The sequence below is a fragment of the Eutrigla gurnardus genome (genome assembly GCF_963514095.1).
Source record: "Eutrigla gurnardus genome assembly, chromosome: 1".
Taxonomy (NCBI): domain Eukaryota; kingdom Metazoa; phylum Chordata; class Actinopteri; order Perciformes; family Triglidae; genus Eutrigla; species Eutrigla gurnardus.
In genome coordinates, this window is record NC_139915.1 from 20,417,608 (window position 1) to 20,437,456 (window position 19,849).

A 19,849-nucleotide genomic window follows, 5' to 3' on the forward strand; every position below is an offset into this window, starting at 1 on the left:
GCTGTGTAAAGAAAGACGGAAGTTGGGTCAACGAAAGTTCAAAATGCTGAACAGAGATCCACCAACTTTGAACTTCGATGCTAATCTTTGTGAAAGTGAGCCAACACCAAGTAGAATCCATGAAACCCTAACTGTAGGCCTTTTTGTACAGACCATTCCGCCGTAATGGTGGAAAGGAGAGTCGAAATATGCCACGAACCCCACCTTCATATCGAACTTTGCTTTCTGGCGATTTAAAAGGATCTGTGCCAACCATACGGGACCCAGCAACTTCACCTGAGCAACATAGGCGAGCCATAGCAATACATCCACGTAAACATTGGTGCATGCTACCGCTAGCGTAAGCTGCATCCTCTCCGTCGCTCTCCAAGTAGGCGTTGACAGACGGAGCTCATTAGCATCTAAAGGTGCAGAAACAGAAACAGCCTTTTCTTAGTAGAGCTCATTTGAGCAACTTTTAGACAGCTGAAATTCAGGACCACGGATGGGTTTGAAACAAAGCATGTCGAATACAGTGTTATTGGACCTCTGACAGCTGTGTGAAATTGATAAAAAACAGTATAATATGGGACCTTTAATGTTGCAATTTCTATGGTATTAACCCCCCGTTCTCTTGTTGGAAGCCCAAGGATAAACCGGAGAACTCTTCAGTTCACAGATATAGTATTTATTCAGGTTACAGGTGAAGTATGGCAGTGCTGGGCTCGGAATGGCAGAGCTCCCGCAGGATCTCAGTCAGAGCGAGCCCGTTTCTGGGTGCTGGTCACATTTTATCTTCTTGGGATGGGACTGCCCCGTACAGAGGTTGGACTTGGTCTTACTGGTCAGTTATCACTGGACTTGAACATATAGAAATGTAATATGAAACATGTATGTCACGTGAGTTGTGTCTCGTCATGGGTTTTTAGTCTTGTGAATTTCCTCTTTTATTTTGAAAAGTAACTCTAAGTAAGTCTGACGTCTTTAAAGGCGAGTCCACAACGGAAGAACTGCCTGACTTGCGTCGGTAAATGAAGTCCGGCTACTTAATATGGCCGACTCGAACAACGACATGGGCGGTTCACACCTACGGAATTACAGCCGACGCCATACGTTCCGCGCTTGCGCGAGATGTAATGTCTCCAAAACAACAGGCGGCGCTAATCTGTATTGTGGGCCAAAAAACACGAAAACCGGAGGTAGCCGGTCCTCTCTAGACCATAACACAGAGCACGCTGTCCTCACCAATCACTGTTGTCAGCAGAGTGAGGTTGTAAACTGTAGTTGTGATTACTCTCTGAACGGAAAAATCTAAAATGTTGGATGATGTCGATACGGAGACACTGGCCTTGTCAGCTCTCGCACTTATTCTTATGGAATTGGAATTCTTCTTCGATTCCACTGTTTATCTGGTATGTTTACCATCGTCACTTCCGGGCTTCACTGATTCGCTAGTCAAGCTGCTAGCCTCCACCAATCAGAATGGTAAAAGAATGACCGACTCGAATGGCGGATTATACATTTGAGTCGGCTGAAATGAACGCCGACGTGGGCCGATTCGAGCGACCACACCAAGTAGACTCATGTCACGGACGCCGACTCTCTCAAAGACGCCGATTTTCGGTCCGGTGTGGACTCGCCTTAAGTAAGTCTGACGTCTCCCCTGATCCCAAATTTGTTTCCACCTGTTGCCCATTATCCTCATGTGTCTTATAGTCTGCGTCTCCCTTTGTCCTGTATATCGTTTGACCCTGTACCTCCAGCCCACGCCAAAAGCCCATGAGTTTGTAAGATCTGGATTTCTCACTTTCCTGTATTTTAATGATTTTTTGTTGTAGTTTTTGGTCAGTCTCTAGAGAAGCTAGTTTTTTGGTTTGTAGCCTTGCGCTAATCTCTGTTGGAGTGTTTTTGCTTTGTACCTTTTTTCCACTCTATTGTAGCTCAGTTTAAGTTTATAGCCTTGTCTTTTTCCTCTGTTGGAGTGATTTTCTTTTTGGAAATGTAATAGTTAATTCAACCATAGCGTAGTGTAGTTCTCCGCTTTTTCTTTGCCCCCCTTGGGAGTGATTTTTCGTTATCTTTTTACCGTTAGGGTTCTTGTGTTTTGTTAGTGTTTTCACGGTTCTCCATCTTTTGACGTTTGAAACATAGTCCTAGTGTTTCATAGCCGGTTTGTTTTCACGCTGTCAAGGGAAGATTGAAATTCCAATAAAGATCTGCCTGAGCTGTTCACTCTCTGCATCTGCATCCTCTTTTGGTCCAGGCCTGACAGTATACTCGGGCCAGTATGGACCCAGCAGAGGGAGAACGCCTGTCAGGGCTCCTGCAAGCTCAAGAAGACCGCATCTCACACCAGGAGGGGTTCCAGACGGCAATGGCTTCACATATGGGGAACCTCACGACCCAGCTACAGGGCATGGTCGACCAGTGCGCTCAACTGGCCGTTGTGGTCACCATACCAGCTCCGCCCACGCCCTACATTGGGGCCGGTAGTAAGTTGGCTCCGCCGGCGTAGTATTCGGGGGAACCAGGGCTATGTAAGACATTCATCATAGACTGCTCAATTAATTTCAAATTAACCCCCCCATGCCTTTCCTACGTCAAAGATAGCCTTCATGGTTTCTCACCTGACCGGGAGAGCCAAAGCCTGGGCGGCAGCAGAATGGGGTCGGCAATCAACCATCTGCAGCTCTCTCGCAGAGTTTCAGGACTCCGTGTGTGACTATGCTATCCACTTCCGCACTTTATCGGCAGAGAGCGGGTGGAACTCCATTGCGTTGTACGATGTGTTTTTTAAGGGGCTGGCTGCCCCTATTCAAGACCTCCTACTTCCTCTGGACTTACCCACAGGTTTGGACGACCTCATCGCACTTACCATCTGGACTGACAACAGGCTCGGACAGCTCAGACGACATCGGAGTGGGGTAACCACGGCAACCAACAGATCCCCGCGTTCACCGACGCGGAGCTGGCTGGCTCTCCACTTTTCTCCACCGGAGCAGCGTCATCACGCAATAAGCACCCATGACACTTTCAGATTGGCAGTGAATGCTATTTAAAGGTAAGTAACTGGAATTCACCAATGTATTGTAGGTACTTACTAGGTAATAAGTTAGTACTATTCTTTACTATGGTACTTTCTCAATATCCATATTGTATTACCATCTAATTTCCTACCAAGTTTTGCTTACTTGGTAATACATTCGTACTTTAATCTTTCCTTCTGGTACTTTGTTAATGCATATATTGTAATACCATCTACTTTTCTAGTATGTTTCCATGTACTTACTAAGTAATAACTTAGTACGTACTATCCTTTCCAATGGGTACTTTCTTAGTACATAGATTGTATTACCATCTAGTTTCTTGGTAGGTTTTCATGTACTCTGTAAGTCATAATGTAGTACTTACTATCCTTCCTGTATGGGTACTTCCTTAATGATGAACAGGAAGTTAGCTGGAAGCTGGTTCCATCAAAAACATTTCAGTAGGATTTTTCCATTGGATTTTGGATTATTGCCGAAAACTAGTGATGTCCAAATGAAGCTTCGTGAAGCATTTTCTTTATTTTCTGAGCCCAATAGATGGTGCTCTCTGTTCAACAATGGGTTGAAGGCCGATATATTTCCATTGCTTTCAACCCTTTGTTGAACAGAGAGCGCCATCTATTGGGCTCAGAAAATAACGAAAATGCTTCACGAAGCTTCATTTGGACATCCGTCGGACTACCGAAAACAATCACTGTAGCAAACAAACCTTTAGGATACGTACATATTTTGTTCAGCAAGATAATCTTCACAAATCAACCACGTTTATGATTGTAAAAGCCTGAAAGCAATAGGTAGAAGTAAAAAGCTCATAGGCTATAAACCAACTAAGTCACCATCACATGACTTGTAATTTGAATTCCCTAACAACCCCTGTAGTCTCATTGAGCCATTTGTTAGCAACCACCTTGTGTCAGTAGGGCATGTACTGATGTATATTATATGTTGTAATGACCTGGGGCCTCATTTATAAAACTGTGCATAGGATCCTTACTAAAAGTGTACGTACGCCCAAAAGCCAAAGTTTGCGTGCGCCCAAAAAAATTCAGATTTATAAAACTGTGCACACGCATGCTGTACGCAATGTTCCCTTTAAAATCACAAATCACCTACAAGTGTGCGTACCTAAATCCCGCCCTGTACACGTTCACTTTTTACCATATTAATGAGCCGACATGCAATTGTTTTCGTGCGGTGAATCATGGCGACAGGTCAGAAAAAACAAAGAAACGTAACTTTTCAGAAACGGAGAAAGAGACACTTGTTTGGGAGGTGGAGGCCCGGAAAATAATTTTATTTAGTGGCCACAGCAGCGGGATCACAAATAAAAAGAAGTAGTGCGAGTGGCAACACATTTCTGCTGCAGTCAACGGCGTCAGTGGGACAGAGCGGACGGTGGCAGAACTTAAGAAAAAGTGGTAAGATCTGAAGGTAAATTACATATTTCTTCTCCTTTACCAACATGTATTTAATGTATTACTTGAGTATTTGAGGAAGTTTGACTTTGATGTGACTTTGATGGAGATTGTGTCCGAAAAGGAGGGAGACACAGACGCGACTGAGACCAGAGGTATAAGGGTAAACAGATTTTAAACTTTTATTGTATATAAAAACAAAAAGTTAAATAGTTTCTGTCCTTCCAGAGTCTGCAGCGCTGGGCGTAGAGGACGGTGACGGTGAGGAGGGTGACGGTGAGGAGGGTGAAGTTAAGGGGCCCTCGGCACAGCGGCGCAAAGCAGCAGCGCTCCAAGCAGCAGTGCACCCCGGGCGCATTGCTGCCATCAACAACGTTGCAGCTAAGCTACAGCAAACGTGCACTGTGATGCAAGAAATTGCCATATTAATAAAAGAATACGTTAAAAAATGAACATTGATTGTTGTCTTCCTTACCTTACAAACACTGCATGACATCCTCACGGATTCTTTCGCCCTGTTAATACCTCTCCAGTCGGGCAGGGGGCTGTGACTCGGGGTCATCATGCTGGGGGGGAGGGAGGTCAGGAGGGAGAGGGATGCTGTTCCTCAGGGCCAAGTTGTGCAAAACTCCGCACACCCTGATGATTTTGCAAACTTTTGCAGAGTAGTCTGCATCCAGCGCTCTCCATCTGCCCTTCAGGAGGCCGATGGCACTCTCCATGACTGAGCGCGAACAATCGTGACACTTATAGCGCATTTCCATTTTGCGCTCTGGTTGTTTAAGAACGGGGTGAGGAGCCAGCATCTCAGGGGGCAGCCACTGTCACCTGCAGCTAGTAAGGACTGATTACGAGGATAAAGTGTGACAATTATACAATGGCTTATTGCTGTATTTATGTGTGCTGATGATATACGCACAGTAAATAAGGCGAATATTTAGTTATTCCCGCTGTGTTCTGCAGTGATCTAATGGGAGGGTATTTGTTGTCGGGCCGTCTCCTCCTCCTGTGGTGACACAGCACTGATTCAATATTTATAAATTATTTTGATTTAAGATATGAGTTGGATTTTAAAAGAAGGTTTTTATGAAAAAAATATCACTCAGTAAAAGTGCCAATAACACTGTGGGAGTTCATCTTCATGATAACGCGGATTTAACGTATGATATGGAGTGAAATTAAATGTGTGTGAGTCATCAAAACTATAATAGTTCTTCGCACATTTACTTTCTACAATCTAACTTCAGCTCCATCTGTGTCGCTGATTCGCCTCCAGTCTCCAGAATGTGAACACACATGCCTCAGAGTTCGCTTTACGGTACACACACTTTCCTGTCAAGTTTGGTTTTTATAGATCACAACCTTTGCATGGAAAGTGGTGTACGCACGTTTCCAGTCCCGTTTTGTGCATACGCAAGCTTTATAAATGAGGCCCCATTTGTCGGCTGACACTGGATCACTATCACTCCTCATCCTCATGGAGCTTTCGACACGGTTGACCATAAAATCGTCCTTCAGCGCCTCCATAACACCATCAGACTCTCTTGACTCCACCCTGAGCTGGTTCCAGTCCTACCTGTCTGAAAGAACAGAATACACTCCTGAAATGTCTCCTTGAGTGGTACAAAGTCAGAGACACACATCGTCACCTGTGGTGTCCCTCAAGGGTCGGTTCTCGGTCCCACCCTGTTCACCCTATACACTCTTCTCCTTGGCTGCATCATCAGCCATTATGGTATAGCTTTCCATTGCTATGCTGATGACACACAAAGGACAGACCCAATCTCATCAGCCTCACTGTCGTTGTCGTCATCATCATCATCATCATCTCTGAGCTCCTGCCTTGAGGAGATAAAGGCGTGGATGAAAGGAAATTTCCTTCTAGCTCCAAAACAGAAGCTATTTTGATTGGCACATCACACCAGGTCCAGTCATCTCCCATAACCCACATCACCTTCTCTGGTCAAAACATACCGCTATCATCTAACCTGGGTGTAAGATTTGACACTAATCACACATTTGACACCCACATTAAATATCTCTGCAAGACCTCCTTTTTCCACCGAAACATTGCCAAACTCCATCCCACTACGTCCCTCCATCTGTCCAATGCAGAAACACTCATCCACACCATTGTCTCCTCATTCCTAGCAAGAGCCTTCATAAACTACAATACATCCAAAACAGTGCCGCTAGGATACCTGATGAGGGTGTGAAAACACAACCGCATCATGCATCCTTCACTCACTCCACAGGCTTCCGGTCTCATTCCGGATCGAATATAAAATCTCTAACATTACCCATCAGTGCATCCACAGAAATGCCCCTCCCTACCTTAAATAACTCCTCACACCACAAACCTCCTCACGAAACCTCCGCTCCAGAAACAAAACCCTGCTTCATCCCTCCAGGACCAAGCTCTGCACTATGGGGGATCGGGCCTTCTGCTCAGCTGATCACCTGAGGGCTTCGCAAGACACAAACTCTTTTAAGAATGGCCTGAAAAACTATCTTTAAAGAAAAAATAATTTAGTAAACATTGTTCTTTTTTTGCTGTTCTTAAACATCTTTTTATTCTGTTTTTGTTTTACGCTGTAGCACCTTGAGATCGTTTTTAACAATGGAAAGCCCATTACAAATATAATATATTTGTTGGGACCTAACCGTTAGGACTACACAATGCGGCCTACAAAGCCTACACAATGCGGCCAGACAAAGAGACAAAGGAGATAAAAAACTACAACCACCATTTTAGTGTCACCTCCACCTGGTCGCGAGATCTGACGTCACACAACTGGGGCCCTATTGGCTGACAACTGCATGGGACTCCAGGGGGTCCCCCGGACCAGCCGTGAGCTATAAATCCCGGCGCCACCAGATCCCTCACTCTCTCCAAAGTAACTCGCGTTACACCAGGAGGTGAACATAACGTCTGCAGCGTTTTCCTTTGTCCTAGGCCGCAGTCTTTTCCCCAAACTCGCTGGACGAGCAACAGACTGTTTTACCCCTCTTTTTCTCTACTCGTTTTATTTTTCTTTTGTTTATCATTTTGGATCCCGAGGAGACCACCGCGACAGCGCGACTCTCCCGTTCCCCGCGGTAAGAAGAAAACTTTCTTCATCCCAGCTGCCAGCAGAACGGATAACTCGACCCGTCTTTGTCTGAAATCAGCTGACTAAATCGCCGAGCCCCGCGATTGTTCATCATTTCCCTGCAGAAGGAAGAATAACTAACGGTTTTCTTCAACCAATTGGATCCGGCGCTGAACGAGCGCCCACGAACTACCGTCCGTTGCCGGCGTCAAGGAACGCTATCACCGCACGGGACGAAACCCTCACATCGCCGCATCTCACATCGACAAAAGTAAGAGGCTATTTGTCTGGGCAGTGTTGGGACCTAACCGTTAGGACTACACCATGCGGCCAGGACAACAGGACAAAGGGGGTTAAAAACTACACCGCCATTTTAGTTTCACATCTCACCCAGGTGAGAGATGCGACGCCACCCAACTGGTGCCTATTGGCTGACAATCTTCAGGGACGCCTTCATCGCCTTCATCGTCTTACGCAACGATACCAGTAAGAGGCTATCAGTCTGGGCAGAGACATAAGTGATAGTGTAGGATATGCTTGTAATTCTTGCTAACGTGTTTTAAGTTCTGATCGTGGACCGCCGAGTCCGTTTGTTCATGTGCTGCTGTATGTGAATGCTGATCGTGTACCCACGCAGCTGGGTTGATTTCTGTAACAGTGTTTTCGACTAACATCCGCCATATTCGCAAGCTCAGAAAGCCTCTACTATCAGTTAAAAGACCGGTCTCGCGGAATAAACGCCAGTTCATTCACGCGAGCCCGTGTGGTAGCGGCACGGCTTCTGAGACTCAGAATATCGCTCGCGCATTCTCTCTCTCTTTGTTTGTGTCCCGCTAACACACACACACACACATACACGCCGCACACACGTGTCCTAAGCCAGCTGTTCCCGGCGGACGCTAGGGACATAGCTACATCTGGTGGCTACATACGGCTATCTCTCTCTCTCTCTCTCTCTCTCTCTCTCTCTCTCGCTACTCCATCGGACGTCAGTGGCTCCGCCCCTGAACGCTGCGAGGAATAGCTCCACCTCTCTCTCTCTCTCGCTACCCCATCGGACGTCAGTGGCTCCGCCCCTGAACGCTGTGAGGAATAGCTCCATCTGGTGGCCGCACATAGCCATCTCTCCCTCTCTCTCTCTCTCTCTCTCTCTCTCTCTCGACACACGCGCACACACACGCACGCACGCACATGCACACGCACGCACACACTCCACGTGTGTCTCTCCCTTTGTTTAGCTTAGCTTTGTGTGTTAGGTAGTTAGGTAATAAGGCTTTGTTAATTGCAGTGTTATTGATTGTGATCATTATTACTGAGTTTAATAAATCTGATTATATTATAACTAGCGGTCTCTTGTGCTTGTTGTGTATATGTCACTGGATAACAGGAGGTTGTGAAGGCTAGTGCTTGAATTTCACGCCCTTCTTAATTGTTAGATTGTTTTTATGCTTCCATGCCAATGATCACGATGATTGGCATGTGAGTATAAAACCTTTATATTGAGACTGAATACAGTTTTAGGTTATCTTTTCCCTGATCCCAGGGTGGTGCCCTGTTTATTCATGATTATATCATGATAATATATTAAATATAATTATTAATACCGATAATCATATTGATATTGATAGTTAACTGTTGATAACCAAATCTGCTCCTGCTACAACCCCAACATTACCATGTGGTTTTTGAGTGTTTTTTTGTTTTGTGTGTTAACAATGTGTTTCAAACTGTTTCAATCTGAGGCTGTTAAGTCTGGAAGAAAATATGTTTCTCTGGAGACAGGGTTGCCATGGATTATGGGTTACAAAAATGATTTGCCTTATGAGATATTTGAGGGTCTGGACAGCTTCCAAGACTGTCCTGAACTGTGGAGATAACCTTACCTGTCCAAAAGTGCTGGTTTCAAATTATGTAAAGTAACACAAACAGGAATGGTTTAATTAGGAAGAAAAAATGATTCAATGTAAAGGGAAAAAGTAAAGTGCATTGAAAACAAGCAACAACACCAAATTAATTTCAGAATGAGCTTTCCATCCAAATGAACACTTCCTATACAGAAGCATGAATCTCATTTATTTTTTACAATAAATTGCACGGCACATTTACTATGTTAACATTAACGGCTCATTAGACTTTATTGTTACAACGCAAGCACTCTAGTTAGCAAACAGTTTTTTTTAATCAAAGATGCACCACGGATGCATATCCTGGACTGAGGAGCTGAGTCATTGTGGATTATTTACGCAGGCCCGCAACATCAACACAAGCCAAACAATCTTTCATGCCTCCTTAGAGCAACACACGTCATGTTTACATCCGAACAATGAGACATATTGTGTTCAATTTTCATAGCTGACTAAGTGATGTGTGCGGACTGCTGCATACTGAGACGTCTTATGCTCAATAAGCCATTGATTAGATATTCAGTTTCTAACATGTTTTTAGTCAGATTGCTTGGTGACTGCAAGTCATTTAAAAAAAGAGAGGTGACTAGAGTTCTGGCTGTGCCTGTATTAATGGTTACCATCTTTTAACACACTTTTCAACTGATCTGATCTTGCTGATATTTCTTCCATGATGAAGTCTCTTCATTGTGTTGTGTTCATTGTACCTTAAAGAAAAAACTGACTGTGGCTCACCATTCAGGCTCATCGATCCATGTTCCAGCTGCCTCAACCTTCAGTGAGATAATCTAAAATAGAAGCACTCAGAGTGAAAACATCATTACTGTAATTGTAGAAAGTGGTCATCATGATGTCAGAGAAGTTGATCAGGATAGGAGTCAATAGTGATGTTAAATCTCAAACCGCAGCCCCAAGGCTTGTTTCAACCTTTTGAAGTGCGATGGTGTGAAAGTCAATTTCAATTAATTTGAATGTTGTTTATAAAGCCCAAAATCACACATGTACAACATCTATGCAAAGAAAATCCTCAGGGAGAGACAGAGAGGAGGGATCCCTACCAGGATGGACAGAAGTGTTATAGATGTCACGTGTATGCAATAAACAACCCAATAACTACAACAGAGTCAATCCATATGGCAGAAATGATTCATGTCATCAGAGTAGTGATGGCAGGATTAATAGTGGGAACAACGGCAGTGTGATGACAGAGCTAACAGTTTTAACCCGGAGCTGAAGGTCTGACTCGGATGTTTTAATCCACGCATTGAGCTTTTTTATTTATTTATTTATGTTGTTTTTTTTAACAGACACTGTATCCTTATTTTGATGGAATAAATACAGAATAAATAGATACATATAGAATATATATAAATACAGTTATTTGGGTAAAGTTCATATTTATGTTGTCAGATTTTATTGTGACCATTAAAATCAGTCTTGGTTTATTCTACTGTATACTTTATGACAGAAACTTTACTGAGCAGAATCACTCTGATTGAACCAGTCTACAGGACAGTAACTGGTGTAGTTAAAGTACATTCTTTAGACCTGTAGTTTATCTAATGACACATTTACATAATCAGGTTCTGAGCATGCAGCTTTAATGTGTCTAAAAGTTAACATGACAGTAACTCTTGTTCAACAAAAGAGAATGGAAGAAGACTTGTTACTAGCTGGACTTCTTCACTGGTTGTTGTGTCGTACTAATATCTGTATACCTCTCCTGGGGGCTAAGCTCTCCCTGTCTTTAAATCCTAGGGACATCCGTGAAACGTAGTATTCATGTGTTTTTAAACAGCAGAAATATTTGCACGTGTTATTATCTTGATTTGTCTTTGTTAATTGAACGCGCATGCCAGTGAAATTAAAGAGCAGAAAAGTTGAGAAGGAAGTAAAGAATGCGGAAACGAAAATCTACAGACGGTGGACAACCAGTAGTTCTGAAGTGGAGGAAGCCGACTGCCGTAGTCTGTAGCGTCGGGAGTAGATCTAAAACAAGATGCATGTATGGTGGTGTTACTCGTTCAGTAGATGCTGTATCCGGAGAAGAGCGCACAACCGATGAAGTAAGAAAGAAACGGTTTAATGTCAAATGTGAGGCAAAAAAAGAAAGAAAAGAGAGATGCCGACTACTGGAGGCGGAAAGGTTGTTCAGAGTTATCGGTTTAAAACTCTGAGACACTTACAGAAATTAATACAAAAATTAAAAAATAATGAATTGCAGCGTCTTTTCAACCTGCCGATTGTGCGCTGTGCAGCGAGGACGCGCGTACCGCTGATTGAACGACACCTCCGGGTGAGTCGGATGTCATCAACCAGGAGGCAGATCCTCCGTCTCATAATAAAAGAAATCCTGATGGGAATAGAGCCAGTGATGCTGGACTTAATCATGAATGAGTCGTGATTGTTGATATATACTGTTTAGATATATATAGGAATGAATGTGTTAGTGGAGTGTTTTGTTTTATTTTAAAAAGCCATAATGTTATACAAGTTATTTTTGCAAACACATATACACACACACCTAAGAACAAATCCCAACTAAGGAAACATTGGTGAATGTCAGAATCTTTGTGAAAAGTGTGTATGTGTGGTTTAAAAAGAGAACTCTTCTTGGTGAATGAGGCCCAATGTCATAAAGCATCAACGCCTCCTGTAGCTCACTAGAGGCCTGTAGGGCTAACTAACTAAAGTGCGGCAATGGAGGTGATGACATGCTCGTTGAGCAAACAACAACACTTGTAAAGTGTTGTAACCTTGTGTGCACTGTCAAGCATTTATTTTATATGCAAATAACAACCACTCTGATGATATTTAGAGCTGGAGCTACACCTCTCTCTCTTAGCTCCTCCTTTACTGGTTATAAAAGGGTTTTGTCCTGCAGGTGAAAAGTCTCATAGCGGGTCAGTCCTCAGGACCAAACATGGGGACCACAGGACTCCAATCCACAGCATGGCTCTTCTACCTGACACTGCTGGTTGACTCACTCACTCAGACTGGTGAGTGGTGACTTGAAACATCATTACATTTTCACACTTGTTGCATACAATTTGATTGTGTGGTATTAACAGGAATTAATGTTGTGCATGGTGAAGCGAAGAAAACATATGAATTGAGATATTTTATATCTTTTTTCAATACATTGCCTTTCTGTAATATGATATTAAACCACATAATTATTATTTTATATAATCAATATTCATTAATTAATATGAATTTATTCATTCAGAAAGCTTCGGACAAAATACAAACTGCATTTTTATAAGATTAGATGTAAATGTAAATCTTCGACTAGAATTGATAGATTTTGAGGCATGCATTTCCAGCAGGATGCAGAATAGGGGTGGAGGGAAAAAAATCGATACAGCATAGTATCACAATATTTTGTGTTGCAATAGTGTATCGATACACGGACGCCAAGTACCAATCTTTTATTATGTAAACTGATAATAGTGCAACAAGTTAAACCTTTTTGTAACATTGGTTTCTTCAGTCCACTAGTTTGTGTACAGTTTTTTTCGTGTGTGGTCAGGTAGTATTAGGGATTGGAGATGATTGTTATAAACAGTTGAATATGTCAGGTGCATGATGGAAGATGAACAACAGGTTTTAATGTGTCAGTCGGACTGCTTGACTTACAAACACATTGGGCTGTTTTAAAAATTAGATAAAACAATGTCATTAGATAAAACAAGTTGAGAAACTGCATAATTTGCTTTTGAAAAAAAAGGTAATACAATGCTATATGTTTTTATTCAATATTCAGCATATCGCAAAATGTTTAAAATCGCATAAAATCATACCGTATCATGGGGCCTCGCAGGGTCATTTTTTGCTGATCAGATTCCCAGGTTGTCCTCCTGGACTTGGCCCTGAGGACACGCCATATGGCTTCAAGCTGATACAGAACAAATATTCAGAAACATTAAAATAAAATGCTTATTTCTTTTCTTCCTACAGTAACCTTCATCCCTTCTCTACAGCCACTGAGCCTGGGTACAGGTAACTGTGCAAATGCCCAAGATTAATTATTGCTGTTATTAATTATTAATTATTGCTCTTCCTGTCAGTTATAGATGTTTTAATATGTTACTATGTTGTTGCAGCTAATACAAACCATCTCGGCCAAGTGTGCACGACTTGGGGACAGTATCACTGGAAGACCTTTGATGGAAATTTCTTCCAGCTGGCCTCCACATGTAACCATGTGTTGGCCTACGAGTGTACGAACAGCTACGAACATTTCAACATTCAGATGAGGCGTACATTAGTCAACAACATCCCCACCATCAGCAGTATCGTCATGAGGCTGGATGGGACTGTGCTGGAGCTCTCCAGCAACTCAGTGATCGTTGATGACACAAAGTAAGTTCAGCTACACACTATACCTCACATTCTCCGTGTTTCAGACTGAGACTCTGTTTTACATGTTGGGAAATGTGTTTCTGATCAGATATTAACTTTAAGTCCTATAGTATTGATGAGTTGAACATTTTTTCTTACCATGAAAATAGTAGTTTGACAAAAAAAGGCTTTCTACTAACTAGCTTTCAACCATATCTCTCGGTCTGCATCAGTGGATGGAGGTTGCTCAGTTGTTATGGAGATACTTATCTTGCAACACAATTTAAATCTAGTGATTATCATACATGGACACCAATTTAAAATTGTTCCATGTGTCTCTGAACACAATACAGGACGTTCAACCATGCTGAGACTGGTGTGTCCCAAAGTGTAGTTGTGAAGACAAGTCAAGGTTATTCATGTAGCACATTTAATACGACAGGCGGAGAAAAAAATATGTATTATTGTTATTATTAAAAGGGATAGCAAAAATTCTAAATAAGTTATATCACACTCAACTATCTTAAAACCTAACCAAACGTTTATTGTGTTTTTAACCTGCTTTTAAAAGATGACACAGTTGTAGCAGACCTTAGGTAGGACTGGAGGCACCACAGGCTGATTTAGAATGTATTCTCCATACAGTGAAGAGACTTCTATTTGATGATCTGAGGGGTCTGGGGGATCAAGCGGACTCTAAGAAAATGTCAGTTGCATTGAAGTAGAGGAAGCCAATTGCTGCAAGAAGTGAGTAGCGTAGTGTCGTAGTGGATCTAAAATAACACTCAACAAGATATCCATCCATCCATCGTCTACCGCTTATCCTATATTCAGCGTCGTGGGGGGGTTGGAGCCGAAGGCGGGTTACACCCTGGACATGTCACCAGTCTATCACAGGGCTGACATGTAGAAACAGACAGGGAACCAGTCTATCACAGGACTGACATGTAGATACAGACAGGGAACCAGTCTATCACAGGACTGACATGTAGATACAGACAGGTAACCAGTCTATCACAGGGCTGACATGTCCATCCTGCATGTCTTTGGACTGCAGGAGGAAGCCGGAGAACATGCAAACTCCACACAGAAGGAACCCGGACCCGACCCGGGAATTGAACCCGGGACCCTCTTTCTGTGAGGCGACAGTGCTACCCACTACACCACCGTGCAGCCCTATATATATATATTGCCAAAAGTATTCGCTCACCTGCCTTGACTCGCATATGAATTTAAGTGACATCCCATTCTTAATCCATAGGGTTTAATATGACTTCCGTCCACCTTTTTCAACTAGAACAGCTTCAACTCTTCTGGAAGGCTTTCCACAAGGTTTAGGAGTGTGTTTATGGGAATGTTTGACCATTCTTCCAGAAGCGTATTTGTGAGGTCACACACTGATGTTGGACGGGAAGGCCTAGCTCTCATTCTCCACTCTTATTCATCGCAAAGGTGTTCTATTGGGTTGAGGTCAGGACTCTGTGCAGGCCAGTCAAGATCATTCGCACCAAACTCTCTTGTCCATGTCTTTATGGACCTTGCTTTGTGCACTGGTGCACAGTCATGTTGGAACAGGAAGGGGCCATCCCCAAACTTTTCCCACAAAGTTGGGAGCATGGAATTGTCCAACATCTCTTCATATGCTGAAGCATTCAGAGTCATTTTCACTGGAACTAAGGGGCCAAGCCCAGCTCCTAAAAAACAACCCCACACCATAATCCCCCTCCACCAAACTTTACACGTGGTGCAATGCAATAGAGTTCTCAACAAGTCGGGTCGGCCCGACAAACCCGACGGGACCCGCGGGTTCGGGCAGGGTTCGGGTCTAAAATATAAGCAGTGACTCGGGTCGGGTCGGACCTCGGTCTTAATTTTTTCCGCTCAGTGTATTAATCATCGTTGCTGTTCACCGTAAAGAAAGTCTGGCTGCTGCGTGTAACGTGGAATCATGGAGAGGGGCGGGGGCAGACCTGACGCTGCTGCGTGCATGCCTTTAGCCTGGAGAAGTAGATGGAGTTGGTGAAAAGTAAACTTGCCGCAGGTGAATTCACCGTCGCCGTCTTCTGGTCATGATAATACGTGTATGAGAAAAAAAGAAGAAGGGGGCGGGTTTGGGCAGATAATCCATGTTTATGTGTCGGGTTATATCGGGTCGGGGCTTTAAAAGCCACGGGCCGGGTCGTAATTTTCAGGCCCGTTGAGAACTCTACAATGCAGTCAGATAGGTACCGTTGTCCTGGCAACCGCCAAACCCAGACTTGTCCATCAGATTTCCAGATGGAGAAACGTGATTGGTCCTGTCCAGGGTGTACCCTGCCTTCGCCCAATGACAGCTGGGATCGGCTCCAGCCCCCCCGCGACCCTGAATACAGGATAAGCGGTAGAAAATGGATGGATGGAAACGTGATTGGTCACTCCAGAGAACGCTTCTCCACTTCTCTAGAGTCCAGTGGCGGTGTGCTTAACACAACTGCATTCAACGCTTTGCATTGCACTTGCTGATGTATGGCTTGGATGCAGCTGCTTGCCATGGAAACCCATTCCATGAAGCTCTCTACACTGTTCTTGAGCTAATCTGAAGCCTACTTGAAGTTTGGAGGTCTGTAGAGATTGACTCTGCAGAAAGTTGGCCTCTGTGCCTCAGCATCCGCTGACCCCACTCTGTCATTTTACGTGGTCTACCACTTCTTGGCTGAGTTGCTGTCATTCCCAATTTCTTCCACTTTGTTATAATCCCACTGACAGTTGACTGTGGAATATTTAGGAGTGAGGAAATTTCACAACTGGACTTGCACAGGTGGCATCCTATCACAGTACCACACTGGAATTCACTGAGCTCCTGAGAGCAACCCATTATTTTACAAATGTTTGTAAACACAGTCTGCATGCCTCGGTGCTTGCTTTTATACACCTGTGGCCATGGAAGTGATTGGAACACCTGATTTTTAATTATTTGGATGGGTGAGTGAAAACATTTAGAGACCTTTTCTGGTTTGTAAAGAAGCAAAATGTCTGTGCTAATTTTAACATAATTTACAACTTTGACTGTGGTTAACTATAAAACCAGACTGGCACATCTTTTGGAGAATTTCCCCCAGGAATGGAAGATTTGAGATTGGTCTGTAGTTTTTGGAAATGATAGCCATGTCTGAGACTTAAGAGGAAGATTCCACAGAATAGGGAAGCATTGACAATCTCGAGTACATCATCTAGCAGACAGCTGAAAGCATTTTTTTCACAATTTTGAGTCAACACAACATGTTGAACGACTTCTTGCAGTTCACTATGTTGAATAAGAGCAAATTGGACAGATTGGCAACGGTGGAAGATGAGAGGTCACACTCACTGGCAGAGGAAACCCCCATGTTATTTCTAATGTTTTTTTTTATTTTGTATTTGAAGTATAAAGGAAATTCATTACATCTGTCTGAGGACTGGTGCTCATATTGGTCCCAGAAGATTAATCCGTTTTCCAATTGTACCAAACAGAAGAATGATTCACATTTTCAGCAATAATTTGAGAAAAGTAAATTCAGCATTATATTTTCTAAGCAGGTCTTTTTATTATAGGTATTATATAATATGGATATTATAGTTAGCGCCACTTACACTCACAGATTTGCAATAGGTTCTTTGAAGAGCCATCACTCTTCCACATTCCTCCATGGTGCTTTTGTTTGAGTCATCCATAATTTGTGTCACAGAAAAGTTCAAACTGTTGTTCAAATTGTCACACAAAGACAAGGAGGACAAATTAAAATCAGAATGTGACCAGACAAGCCCAGCAGAATCAGTATATCTACCAATAAACCTGTCAGTGTGTGTTCGAATTGAGCATCTTTTGACTACTTTGACACAAGCGACTTGTCTAGTTAAGCAGGCAACATTGAAGACAATACAAAGGTGATCTAAGATCCTAACATCTCGAGTGCACTTTGGAGTTATATCTAGACTTTTAGATATAACTAGGTCAAGAGTGTGACCCTGATTATGAGTATGCCCGACAGCATGCTGCATGAACTCAAAAGTTGATAGCAGGGTAGTAAACTGATGAGCAAAGTGGTCTGTGGTGTTGTCAATATGAATGTTAAAATCACCTGAAATAAGGATTGATTCATACTCAACAGTGATTTTAGATAAACGCTCAACAAATTCAGATATGAATCCCTTCCTAAGCCTTAGCGGCTGTACACATCTGATTACCAGGGCTAAATAAAGTAAGAGTAACAACCAAATGAGACACTTTTACATGTTAAAATATCTGAAAACATTGCAGCAACCAACCATCTTGTTGGATAAAATTTAAAAAAAATAGATGGTAAAGAATCTATCAGTTCTTTGCTTCCAGTTTCATCAAGCCACGTCTCAGTACGGAGAATAGAGTCAAGCCTATGAGATATTTTTATATCATTGACAATGAAAGTTTTATGAGTGAGGGATCGGACATTAAGGAGAGCTGTCTTTAGAGGGCGTGCAGAATGAGTAGAGTTGTCCTTTGTGGAAGGTTTAGTCCTAGGCTGACTAGAGTTTAATAGAGATGGTGCTTGAGTCTTTTAGCAAATTTTTTGTGTTTTACATTTACTAATAGTCATGATCGTTATCACCTTGAAGGCAGTGATACTCAGAATGTTTCGAGGGAAGGTAATTTGACATGGATTATGTTTTCCTCTTGACTGATCACAAATGAGTTTCAAATCAGTCTGCAGAAGTCCACACAGTCTCTTCACAAAGCCAGTTTGATCAGGTGACATTATTCAGGGAAGATGTTGTGTCTTCAAGCTAGTATTTTAGAAAGTATTTTAAAGTCTACTTTAATAATGATATGGGCCAAAATGAACCACAATTAAGCCAATTCTTATTTGATTAGGAGTAGTGAAATAGTGGCCTATCCTCAAGTCGGGGGTAGAGTTTTTTTGTGCATCTCTCTGAATAGTCTAGTAGGCTATCATTGAATTTCTAATAGAATATGGTGGGGAATCCTTCAGAACCAGGACTCTTGCCACTCTGCATTCATTTAATAGCAGCCGTGAATTCCTCAAGAGAAATTCCCTCCTCCATTTATTTTCCTCTATCAGGATCTAACGTTGGAATGGGGAGATTATCAAAGAATTAGTCTGGCAAGTCTGGGTTGTTCTATGACTCTGATTTTTAAAGATTACAAAACAGTATCTAAAGTATCATTCATTTTCCGGTAATCTATTGTAAGTTTACCTGACTGAAGTCAAATTTGACTGCACAATTGATGAGAGTGTTTTGCTTTGAGATTTCTGTTCCTCAGCTTGCTTATTGGAAAGTAGATTGAGTTCAGTTTATACGGAGAGCATCTATTGCATTTTTGTTTTGTTTCAAGTTTTTAGTCATTTTAAACTGAAACATGTTTTTTTATGAAACCTAACCAAATAGTTTTGTTACCTAAACCTAACTGTGTAGTCCTAAACAAGTCATTTTATTTTATAGACCTAACAATGTATTTTTAATAAACCTAACCAATTAATTCACATTCACAGTACACAGTTGTTACTTTGGCTCATGAGAACATGAATTCCTGTTTGTTGTGTTCACGCTAACTTTTTTTTTCTGCAGGGTGCTTCTGCCTTATGTCACATTCGGGGTGTCTGTCATTGGGACCACATCGAGTATCGTTGTCACAGCTCAGCTGGGAATTAAAGTCACCTGGAACCAGGATGACTCCTTGGATGTATGTAGCAAACCCTCTCATATGTACACATGTCCAACCTGTTTTGTTTTCTGCTCAAGGGGTTTCAAACACGCTGTCACACTGTCACCCTCCCTTAAATAACTTAACAGGATCTGACTTTTCCTGTTCCTGCACATTGGTTATGTGTGCATATATAACGTACAAAAATGAACAAATGCACACTTCTCTCAAAATGGCCAAAACCAATAATAAACCTATCCTTCTTTTCAAATATTTTCATTGGATTTTTTTACATGCAAACATTAAAAACACAAAATGTACAGTGGACATCTAACATACCTGTACAAAGTTACGTAAACGTTCACATTCTCACTCAATTTTACACAGATATGCCAATTGTACTCACAGG

The 19,849-nt window shown here is 42.4% G+C and overlaps 1 protein-coding gene across 1 annotated transcript in view; it reads left to right on the forward strand.

Moving 5' to 3' along the window:
* Positions 1-2,266: 2,266 nt before the first annotated feature.
* The window catches only part of LOC311011045 (mucin-2-like), a gene marked incomplete at both ends in the record, with an annotated part of 52,506 nt that continues 34,923 nt past the window's right edge, over positions 2,267-19,849 (forward strand). Inside the window, 6 exons of the mRNA XM_084005747.1 lie at positions 2,267-2,471; positions 2,734-2,903; positions 12,322-12,436; positions 13,398-13,439; positions 13,544-13,802; positions 19,365-19,479. Of these exons, the coding sequence (XP_083861873.1) occupies positions 2,267-2,471; positions 2,734-2,903; positions 12,322-12,436; positions 13,398-13,439; positions 13,544-13,802; positions 19,365-19,479 (906 nt within the window). The remainder of the gene's footprint in view (positions 2,472-2,733; positions 2,904-12,321; positions 12,437-13,397; positions 13,440-13,543; positions 13,803-19,364; positions 19,480-19,849) is intronic.